General features: G+C 43.7%; 1 protein-coding gene across 1 annotated transcript; it reads left to right on the top strand.

Annotated features, from left to right (window-relative positions):
- The first annotated feature begins 1,344 nt into the window (after positions 1 to 1,344).
- LOC129855686 (myc-associated zinc finger protein-like) lies at positions 1,345 to 12,003 on the top strand. Its single transcript, XM_055923607.1, has 7 exons — positions 1,345 to 2,430; positions 2,897 to 3,047; positions 7,272 to 7,636; positions 7,799 to 8,055; positions 9,693 to 9,756; positions 10,382 to 10,553; positions 10,744 to 12,003. The coding sequence occupies exons 1-7, from the start codon at positions 2,398 to 2,400 to the stop codon at positions 11,067 to 11,069; spliced, it is 1,368 nt and encodes a 455-aa protein (XP_055779582.1). The 5' UTR covers positions 1,345 to 2,397; the 3' UTR covers positions 11,070 to 12,003.
- The last annotated feature ends 129 nt before the right edge of the window (positions 12,004 to 12,132 follow it).

A 12,132-nucleotide genomic window follows, 5' to 3' on the forward strand; every position in this document is an offset into this window, starting at 1 on the left:
ATTTCAAGGCCTACCTTCAAACTCAGTGCCTCTTAGCTTGACATCATGGGAAAATCAAATGAAATCAGCCAAGACCTCAGAAAAATAATTGTAGACCTCCACAAGTCTGGTTCATCCTTGGGAGCAATTTCCAAACGCCTGAAGGTACCACGTTCATCTGTACAAAAAATAGTATGCAAGTATAAACACCATGGGACCACGTATCCGTCATACCGCTCAGGAAGGAGACGCGTTCTGTCTCCTAGAGATTAATGTACTTTGGTGCGAAAAGTGCAAATCAATCCCAGAACAACAGCAAAGGACCTTGTGAAGATGCTGGAGGAAACGGGTACAAAATTATCTATGTCCACAGTAAAACGAGTCCTATATCGACATAACCTGGAAGGCCGCTCAGCAAGGAAGAAGCCACTGCTCCAAAACCACCATAAAAAAGCCAGACTACGGTTTGCAGCTGCACATGGGGACAAAGATCGTACTTTTTGGAGATGTCTGATATCCTCTAGTCTGATGAAACAAAAATAGAACTGTTTGGCCATAATGACCATCGTTATGTTTGGAGGAAAAAGGGGGAGGCTTGCAAGCCGAAGAACACCATCCCAACCATGAAGCACGGGGGTGGCAGCATCATGTTGTGGGGGTGCTTTGCTGCAGGAGGGACTGGTGCACTTCACAAAATAGATGGCATGAGGTAGGAAAATTATGTGGATATATTGAAGCAACATCTCAAGACATCAGTTAGGAAGTTAAAGCTTGGTCGCAAATGGGTCTTCCAAATTGACAATGACCCCAAGTATACTTCCAACGTTGTGGCAAAATGGCTTAAGGACAACAAAGTCAAGGTATTGGAGTGGCCATCACATAGCCCTGACCTTAATCCCATAGAAAATGTATGGGCAGAACTGAAAAAAGTGTGTGCGAGCATGGAGGCCTACAAACCTGACTTAGTTACACCAGCTCTATCAGGAGGAATGGACCAAAATTCACCCAATTTAATGTGGAAGGCTAACTTTTGAAACGTTTGACTCAAGTTAAACAATTTAAAGACAATGCTACCAAATACTAATTGAGTGTATGTAAACTTCTGACCCACTGGGGAATGTGATGAAAGAAAGAAAGAAAAGTTGAAATAAATCATTCTCTCTACTAATATTCTGACATTTTCACATTCTTAAAATACAGTGGTGATCCTAACTGACCTAAGACGGGGACTTTTTACTAGGATTAAATGTCAGGAATTGTGAAACTGAGTTTAAATGTATTTGGCTAAGGTGTATGTAAACTTATGACTTCAAATGTATATATTCCTATTGCTATGAAGCTGTTGCACCTGCAGCGTGTATATTTACCTTTAAGATGCGTGTGATCTTGTTTTATTGCTCTCATACGTTTCTCTTGATGTCAGGTAGTATTCTTGGGTATTCTCAATATTATCTCACTATAAGGATGTTATGATATGTAAGTTTGGAGTTTGGCAATTCTATTGCATTACTAGCTGTTGATAAAATAGTTATATCTGTCGGCCGAACTGACGGAGGCAAGAAGGCGGATGCACGGGTCTATTGAAAACAGCGCACGCCACGGAGAGACGAGAACCGAGAGGAGGGTGCATAGGCTACACAAAATACTACCCCTTTAAACAGGGGAGGCGGCGGCGGGGGATAGATAGAGAGGGGAGAGGGAAGAGATTTAAAAAAATAAATAAAAGGAAGACAGACAGCGAGGGTGGGAGGGAGAGACAAATAGAAAAAAAGAAAGATGTCATCCTCTCGTTTGAAAAGCCGAGGCGAAGCTTGGATTGCGGCCGATCAGGGACTCTCTAGCTAGGGACACGATTTTACGCAACACCGAGGCTTTGGAATCCACCACCGCTTTGGCCTCTCGGAGCTATCGAAATAAATGACTCTTCCTCCACGCATTTACAAACAACTGCGGACTTATTATTACTTTTGATATATTTTTCCTTATTTTCAATAACCAAATTTATGCATCGATTTGAGAATATAATTTTTCCTTGGGCTATAATATAAATATACAATGTAAATGCATAATTAAAAGCATGCATCAACCATTTTGTCGCATTTTAGTCATGTTGCATCCTTTCGTCCCACACCATATAACAACATTTTAGTCTAACATCATTACTGTCATATAATATTGTCATATAGCTGACAGCCTTTCAAAATTGATCATTCATCTTAAATCATTTATTTTATTGAATGCACCGCGATTTAAACTTTCACTGAAACTGCAGAGAGGAACTAGGTAGGCTATTACAGCAGGTGGAGTGATTCATCAGTTGGCCCCAGCCTATGGTTGGTTGGCCCCAAGTCTCAGGGGGATATATAGTTCTAGTTTTGACACTTGGAATAAAAGTATCTGACATCATCGTGCTTCAAAATGGATTCTTCTTGGAGTAATTTTCTGTTTCAGGTAAGTTTGAGTGTGTGTGTCAGAGAAATAAAGATACACATTCTGTTTAGTGTCTCACTCATCAGAGTGCTATGGCTGCAGAAGTGAATGCACTTGGGATCCTGGGATCATACACATGCTTATTATGTTTGTGATGTCAAATAAGTCTTAAACTGACAGCTTGTGAACTGTGCCCTTTACAGATTTGTTGTAGTACTACTTATGAGGGCAAGAGTAAGAGCTTGTGTGTGTGGTGACTGGTCAAAGGGGGCATGATCCCCCATTGATGTGTATTTCAGGTAGCCTAGTGGTTAGCGCATTGGGCCAGTAACCGAGGCACTGTTCCCCGGGCGTGGAAGATGTGGATGTTGATTCAGAGGGGTTAAATGCAGAAGACACATTTCAGTTGAATGCATTCAGTTGTACAACTGACTAGGTATCCCACTTTCAAGTCCTCAGCTGCTAATTATTGCTCTCATTTCCCCAGACTCCTCTCTCACAGACCCAGTCTGAGACAGCCCTCCAATCAGAGCTGCTTCCGGACATGACTGGCTCTGCCCAGAGCCCCCCTACAGAGCACATAGCCCCTCCCCCATCCACAGTGGACACAGCCGCCCTGAATGAAGAGCCTTTACCTGGTGAGAATGCAGGTTTTGTGTCCCAAAAGGCACCCTATTCCTTATATAGTACACTACCAAAGTGGTACACTGTGTATGGAATAGGGTGGGGGGTGCCATTTGAGACACAGGCAGGATCAGGTACAATTTACTCAATTGATCAATTCTACACAGTCTACAATAATATTTTATTTTTTTATTTTTATTTTTTTACCGTTATTTTACCAGGTAAGTTGACTGAGAACACGTTCTCATTTGCAGCAACGACCTGGGGAATAGTTACAGGGGAGAGGAGGGGGATGAATGAGCCAATTGTAAACTGGGGATTATTAGGTGACCATGATGGTTTGAGGGTCAGATTGGGAATTTAGCCAGGACACCGGGGTTAACACCCCTACTCTTACAATAAGTGCCATGGGATCTTTAATGACCTCAGAGAGTCAGGACACCCGTTTAACGTCCCATCCGAAAGACGGCACCCTACACAGGGCAGTGTCCCCAATCACTGCCCTGGGGCATTGGGATATTTTTTAGACCAGAGGAAAGAGTGCCTCCTACTGGCCCTCCAACACCACTTCCAGCAGCATCTGGTCTCCCATCCAGGGACTGACCAGGACCAACCCTGCTTAGCTTCAGAAGCAAGCCAGTAGTGGTATGCAGGGTGGTATGCCCTTATTAGAATAATAATATATGCCATTTGAGACACTTTTAACCAAAGCGACACACATACAATTTTGAATGCGTGGTCCCAGCGGAAATCGAATCCTGGCATTGCAAGCTACATGCTCTACTGCCTGAGCCACAGAGGACCACTATGTTTATTCAATATTATTCCAATTCAATAAACACATATGGAATCCCCAATAAACAACTAGATAGGAGGGGGATGGAGGGGCATTGAGAGGTTTTCTTGTTGTCAAGAGTCACATCTGCTGCAGACTCAGCGGATGCACCTTGATGTCCTCTCTTTACATATCAAAGCTGAAAACACACACACAATCCGATATATCTCTTCAGCCCCACCCTGAACCATGGGATTTCTTACCTCAGGAAACAATGTCCTTTTCACACTCCCTGTGTCTGTTGCATATGTTTGACAGACAGAGAGGGAGAGAGTGGTGGAGAAAGAGAGGGAGAGAGAAGGACTAAAGAGAGAGGTTGTGAGAGAGATAAAGAAATAATGAGTGGATTGTCTACATCTGTGATGGTGAGAGCAGTGCAAGAATGCTAGATTATAGTTTCTGCCCAGCACGCACATAATGTTCTGAGAACCATATATTTTTTGTCCTGTGGTTATTTTGCATGTAACCTTCCTACAGCTTTCTGGGAATGGTGCAGGATAGTTGCTTGGCTTTGGAACATTCTCAGCACTTTAAGAAACTTGAAAATGTTCTTGGTATTTCATTACTTTAACCAGGGGCACAACTTTGGTTTTAGAAGGGGGGGGGGGGGGGGGCGCATAACCGGGTGGGTGGTCTGGGGGTCCTCCCTCATATTTTTCGGGGGCATCTAAAGTTAATTTCCTGCATTTCTACACAATCCAATATGACCCATTCATTATTGGTTTTGGGTGTGTTATGCCAAGGCCAGAGTGACAACCCAATGGACGGTCGACCCCCAGGGCCAGGACTGAGCTGTCCAACAGCAAAAAATTGCCCAAATAGGTATCTCCCCTGACGTGGGCATGTTTTCAATACAGTCTCATTTTGTCATACTGTATTCCATATATGGCATGCAGACCTTATGAAAGTTGCCCGGTATACCATTAATATTGGAATAAATCTGGTGATACATAACTTGACATTTCTGCCATGCATTGTGACATCGTGGATAACCAACCTTCCAATGAATAGCAATGACATGCAGGTGTTTGTACACATGCATATGAACACACTCTCATTCAAATGCACACATGGACACACACACATGTAAATAGATTATTTAATAAATAGTGCCATACATGCACTCAAACATATTTAGTTGGCTTTGCTGTTATGATTTTTGTGGTCCTTGATTTCTTTTGTTTCTTGCATTGTTATTTTCTGTTTTCCTTTGTCTTTCTCTTTTGTTCATTTTGTTGGTTGTAAGTGCAAGGGGGACTTGGGGGTGGGGAGTGTTATAATATTTTCTCAGGGGACTGTTGGGGGGGGGTCTCGGATGGTTGAGGGGCAGCTCTTGGGGAACTGAGGGGGGGGATCTTGGAGGGCTGGTGGCCTGGCAGTTGGGAGCTTTGGCCAGTTGCAGATGGAGCACTGGTTCGGGTTCCCGTTTTTGACCTTGTGGGAGATCTGTCGACGTGCCCTTGAGCAGGGTGTTGACCCTGGTTGCTTCTGTGTGTCGCTCTGGATGGGAGTCTGTTAGATGACTAATGTGATGTAGTTGTTGAGCGGCTTCACTGCATGTTTTAAGTATTCAATAAAGAAAAAATGTAATTTTTATTAATGGCAATGCATTTCTTAGATGCTTAGTTACAGTTTAATTTGAAAACAGTCTCCAGAATCAACATTTACAAGCAAACAAAAACTGATAGAAGGGAGAATCTGTAGACATGCTGAGATAAAATACATACTCTGCCAGAATTCAGCCAGCCTTCACAAGACCATAACATATGCAAATATGTCCCCTTTTGTGTTTTACACATCCAGCAGAGGAATGACATTTCTGAGTGCATGTTATTCAGTTACACTGGCATCTAGTATGTTCTATGGATGGTCTTAAACTGCACTAATTTATGTCTAAGATTATATGAACATGACTGGGCATTCAAACATATCTGTATCCATTCATCATCATCAATATCTTCTACCGGGTCTTCCTCACATTTTTGTTTTACATGCTTTGTGTCATCAGGAAAAGCCTCAGTTTGACAAACCTCCAAAGTTGATTTCCAGACTGCCTTAAAATAGTTTCAATCTTTGACGTATCTGGCTTGTCCAGTGTTTGCTGCACAGAGAGAATAAAGTGTTGTATCTGCTCAAATTCACCTCAGCTCCGTCACAGACTGGTCTTCCCTGGCTACCTAACCCTGCTGAGACCCGTCACCATCCGATCCTCCTAAGATGAGGCATGACAAAGAATTACCTTGGTGTACATTTATACATTGATTCTCTTCTTGGATAATATAATGGTTCAATAATTGAAATGACCATTATTCCCAGATCCCAGACTGTAACCTTAATCTTAAACTGCTGTCCTGTAGCTACTGTAGGTCTACCCATCAACTCAAGATGGAACTTTGTATCATTCACTGATGTTAATATATTGCAAAATTCACCTGAGCTCTGGAGACTGGTCTTTCCTGACGGTCTGACCCTACTGGGACAGCTATCACCATCTGATCCTGCTATGACATGATGATCATAGTGTTGTGTACTGACGGTGCACCATGACAGTGAAGCCTGTAGAGCTGTTTATTACTGTGTCCGTTTTAAAAGTAGGGATTTAGCTAGGGAAACTGACAAATCAATAACATTACATTGCTATACTGACTCTAATAAAAACTCCCGTTCCACAAAGAAAACAGAATTATCAGTCTTCAATCATTTGGCCGCTGGTTTCATAGTTTGACTCGGGTCTAATGTGAATGAGGCAAAAATAATACCTATTTTTGGCCACCTCTCTCTCTGATGGTACAGCAACTGGCGAAAGCTAGCTAAGTTCATTTAATTCTGTTGAAATGGGACAAAAAGGCTACAAAACATTTCAAATCAAATTTTATTTGTCACATGCGCCGAATACAGTGAAATGCTTACTTACAAGCCCTTAACCAACAATGCAGTTTTAAGTAAAATACCTAAAAAAAGAAATAAAAGTAACAAATATTTAAAGAGCATCAGTAAAATAACAATAGCGAGGCTATATACAGGGGGTACCGGTACAGAGTTAATGTGCGGGGGCACCGCGTCAGTCGAGGTAATTGAGGTAATATGTACATGTAGGTAGTTATTAAAGTGACTATGCATAGATAATAACAGAGAGTAGCAGCAGCGTAAAAGAGGGGGGGGCAATGCAAATAGTCTGGGTAGCCATTAGATGTTCAGGAGTCTTATGGCTTGGGGGTAGAAGTTGTTTAGATGCCTCTTGGACCTAGCTTACTTATTCAGATTGTGGGGCCCATGTAGGAATCCAACCCACAAACTCTACCCTTAGTTCCCTTTCAGGAGTTACCTTCTCTCACACTTCTGTTTTTTCCTCTTTCTCTTTCACCTCTCTCTTTCTCTCTCTCTTTCTCCCTCTCTCCTTTAGAGAAGGCCGTCTCCAAGCCTGGCCGGCCGACACACATCTGCAACACATGTAACAAGCAGTTTAAAAACAACTACAACCTCCGGCGCCATCAGTCGGTGCACACTGGCATCAAAATGAAGGACAGAGCAGCCAGAGAGAGGGAGGATGGGAGCAAGGGAAGAGGAGAACGGCAAACAATCCCTCTCTCCCTCCTCCACCTTTCTCTGCCCTCTCATCCTCCTCCCGCAGAATCCCTCCCCCAACCCTCCCCACTTGGAAGCAAGGGGGGCCAACCTGTTGCGGTGTCCATCGCCCCAGCTACCGTCACCATGGCTGCGCCCCAGGTGCTCCAAGCTGCAGTTGTGGTTGCCGGGACAATGGTACAGGTTGGTTGGTGCCTGTTTTGTCATAATTATTGAAGAATAATTTGTTGCACCCTTTGCCTTTCTCTCTTTCCTCGTCTACTTTATTGTGCAATGTAACCAGAGTAGCTACACTGACCCCACAGCCAGCCCTAGCCAACTGTCCCTTTCTTCACTCAAACCTAGAACCAGATTCTGGGGCCTCAACCCAACCCCAACCAGGTGAGGAAGAACCATGCGTGTGAGGCCTGTGGGAAGGCCTTCCGAGACGTGTACCACCTGAACCGCCACCGGCTTTCCCACTCGGACGAAAAGCCCTACCACTGCCCTATCTGCCAGCAGCGCTTCAAGAGGAAAGACCGCATGAGCTACCATGTACGCTCACACCAAGGAGGGGTGGAGAAACCTTATGTCTGCCCCCACTGCGCCAAGGGATTCTCACGGTGAGAAGGGGTATGACTGGGTGGTGCGGGGGGGGGGGGGGGGGGGGTTCAATTGTGAGAAGTATACACACATACACATACAGTACCAGTCAAAAGTTTGGACACACCTACTCATTCCAGGGTTTTTCTTTATTTTTACTATTTTCTACATTGTAGAATAATAGTGAAGACATCAAAACTATGAAATAACACATATGAAATCATGTAGTAACCAAAAAAAAGTGTAACTTTTAACAAGTGTGCCTTGTTAATTTGTGGAATTTCTTTCCTCAATGTGTTTGAGCCAGTCAATTGTTTTGTTACAAGGTAGGGGTGTATAACAGAAGATGGCACTATTTGGTAAAAGACAAAGTCCATATTATGGCAAGAAATGACAATCCATCATTACTTTAAGACATGAAGGTCAGCCAATCTGGAAAATTTCAAGAACTTTGAAAGTTTCTTCAAGTGCAGTCGCAAAAACCACCAAGCGCTATGATGAAACTGGCTCTCATGAAGACTGCCACAGGAAAGGAAGACCCAGAGTTACCTCTGCTGCAGAAAGGATAAGTTCATTAAAGTTACCAGCCTTGGAAATTGCAGCCCAAAAAAATGCTTCACAGAGTTCAAGTAACAGACACATCTCAACATCAACTGTTCAGAGGAGACTGCGTGAATCAGGCTTTCGTGGTCAAATTGCTGCAAAGAAACCACTACTAAAGGACACCAATAAGAAACAAGAGCAATAGACATTAGACCAGTGGAAATCTGTCCTTTGATCTGATGAGTCCAAATTTTAGATTTTTGGTTCCAACCGCCGTGTCTTTGTGAGACGCAGAGTAGGTGAATGGGTGATCTTCACGCAATGTGTGAAGCATGGAGGAGGAGGTGTGATGGTGTGGGGATGCTTTGCTGGTGACACTGTCTGTAATTTATTTGAATTAAAGGCAGACTTAACCAGCATGGCTACCACAGCATTCTGCAGCGATACGCCATCCCATCTGGTTTGTGCTTAGTGGCACTATCATTTGTTTTTCAATACGGACAATGACCCAACACACCTCCAGGCTGTGTAAGGGTTATTTGACCAAGAAGGAGAGTGATGGAGTGTTGCATCATATGACCTGGTCTCCACAATCACACGACCTCAATGGTTTGGGATGAGTTGGACCGCAGAGTCAAGGAAAAGCAGCCAACAAATGCTCAGCATGTGTGGGAACTTCTTCAAGACTGTTGGAAGAGCATTCCAGGTGAAGCTGGTTGAGAGAATGCCAAGAGTGTACAAAGCTGTCATCAAGGCAAAGGGTGGCTACTTTGAAGAATCTAAAATCTAAAATATACATAGATTTGTTCAATGCTTTTTTTGGTTACTACATGATTCCATATGTGTTCATAGTTTGATGTCTTCACTATTATTCTACAATGTAGAAAACAGTAAAAATAAAGAAAAACCCTTGAATTAGTAGGTGTGTCCAAACTTTTGACTGGTACTGTATATGTACATGCACATTTTTGTGAAATTAGTCTGGAGTTCTAATAGAATTCAGTTCTAACTGACGTCTGTAGTGCAAAGGTAGCTCCATCGATGAGAAATTACTGATAAGACACAGATAAGACACACGTGGGGTCTTAATAATCCCTTCTCCTGTCTGTTCCAGACCCGACCACCTCAACAGTCACGTCAGACAGGTGCACTCCACTGAGAGACCCTTCAAGTGCCCGGTAATCCTCTTTTTTCTAACTCACTTTAACTCTTTCACTCTCTCTTTTTCTACTCTCTGCATGTATTTTTGACCCCCACGATTAATCTTTCTCGGCCCATTTGTCTTTTAGTAAGTCACACGCGATATCTCAGATGGGTCTTGCCATAAAAAGATCAGTAATTTACAAAATTACACTGAATGGCCAGATGGTGGCGCTATAACCAGCGATTCAAACGCTAACTTTGAAAGGTCACGCCCCTCAACCCGTGTGACCTAAAGTCATGAAATTTGGTACATAGGTCCCTCCTCACAAGGAACAAATTTTACTCAGGGACCCATTTTACACTATTTTGGATTTTGTGAAAAACACTTAACTCCTCTGGCACCGAATGACCTATCTGCGCGAAACTGCATAATCCGTGGGCAACGACATTTTAACTCTTGCCTTGTTCTTTCTCCCTATTTTCAACCCTGTTTCCTGTCGTATGTCCCTTGATTCTCTGTATACACTGTATGAATTGTTTTATAGGCAATTTAATGACATTGACCTGCCTAGCTTCTAAAATATAATGGCAAAGAAACATTTCCAAATGTCCAAGATACACCAATGGTTTTGTGTGTGTGTGCGGGCACGCGCGCTACAGACCTGCACGTCTGCCTTCGCCACGAGGGACCGTCTCCGTGCCCACCTGATTCGCCATGAGGAGAAGGTGCCGTGCCACATCTGTGGCAAGCTCCTCTCTGCCGCCTACATCACCGATCACATGAGGGTCCACAACCAATCACAGCACCATGCCTGCCACCTGTGCAACCGCAGTGAGTGGACTTTCATGTTATTTTTTTTATGTGTGAGAGGAGAATACCTGTGTAACAGAGGTGGTTACACAGTTATCCCTCTCTCATTCTTCATGTCCTTATCTTTTGTTCGTCATCTTTTGTTCCTCACCTTTTCTTATTTCTCAATGCTCTCCCTCCTGCTCTCTTCCTCCCTCTCGTCTCCCTCCAGGCTTCACCACCCTCACCTACCTGCGTGTCCACGCTCAGAAACACCACGGCCAGGAGTGGAAGGAGAGCAGCGGGACACGGGGCATGTTCGGCGGGGCCGGTGCCGGCGGGGTGCTGCTGTGCCAACTGTGTGGGGTGCAGTGCAAGACACCCACCCAGCTCCAGGGCCACATGGGTACCCACGCCGTCACCCAGGTCCAGGGCGCCCCCAGCAGTAGCCTCGCGGGGACCGGTACCATGGATGTGGCCGTGTCTCTGTCAGGCAGCTCAACCGTGAGCCTGCTGGTCACTGACTGCTCCAGCATCGCCCCCCAGCCTCTCAGCTAGCAGCCAGGCCCATTGGAGGGAAGGGGGAGAGGGGATTGGAGGTAGAGGAGTTTCGTGGAGACTGCAGTCAGGAGAGAGGAGTGGATGTGGCTCTGGGGTGAAGTTTCCCCTAAGTACAGATGTAGGATCAGCTTCCCCTCCCAAATCCTAACCTTAACCATTAGTGGGGAAACTGGAAAAACGGACCCAGGATCAGCATATAGGGGCATTTACCCTACAGTGGATGTCTATGTATGTTATGAAGGCCAAAGTATGCTGCAAACCAGGTCCCCTTTGTATTTGATCCTATTTTAAATGTTGCTGTTGTTTACGCAACAGTCACTTTCTCAACTGCCATTGGTGGACACGAGAGAGGGGAGGAAAGGAGAGACCATGGAATCCCCGTTTTTTTTTTTTTCAATTAAATCCTACTGAACGAAATATAAAGTTTTCCGGTCCAATATGCCACTTTTCCATTCACACAGAACACAAACTCCCATAACAATGTTTGGGATTTTACAAATACATCGCCATTTATTTTCCTTGGAAATATTGATTATACAGTATATAATCACCCAGACGCAGTATGAGCTGTGGTCCTACATTGGCGTTTAGCTTTTTCAAATGAACTGTCTCCAAGAAAGGACTGTTGCCTTTTCATCAGAAATATGTCATCACCATGTAACTTTACCCTATGACTGATAGACAGGTGGCATCAAATGGGTATTTATTTGTATATTTGTCCACTGAATGCTCGTCTTTCTTTGCTTTCTATGATCTTGTTATTATTCTGGATGCTCTGATTTTTTTATTCTCTCAAAGTTGCATTGGTCTGAAAAGTATTTGTACTTTTGTGACACGTTTTTTGTGAGACTGTATTCTTGACTGTTCATCTGTTGGTGTAGAATCTCCTCTGTTAACGTCACTGTATTAAAGCCGTAGTATGTATAACCTATATGCACTTTATCTGTGAACATGTACAGCATCTGATATCAGAGATGCAGTAGAATAGAACATTTGTATTTCTCTGAATGGAGAAAAATTTAATTATTAATGAACTATTAATATTTATTTTTTATCTCTA

This window comes from Salvelinus fontinalis, chromosome 5 (genome assembly GCF_029448725.1).
Source record: "Salvelinus fontinalis isolate EN_2023a chromosome 5, ASM2944872v1, whole genome shotgun sequence".
In the NCBI taxonomy this organism is placed as follows: Eukaryota; Metazoa; Chordata; class Actinopteri; order Salmoniformes; family Salmonidae; genus Salvelinus; species Salvelinus fontinalis.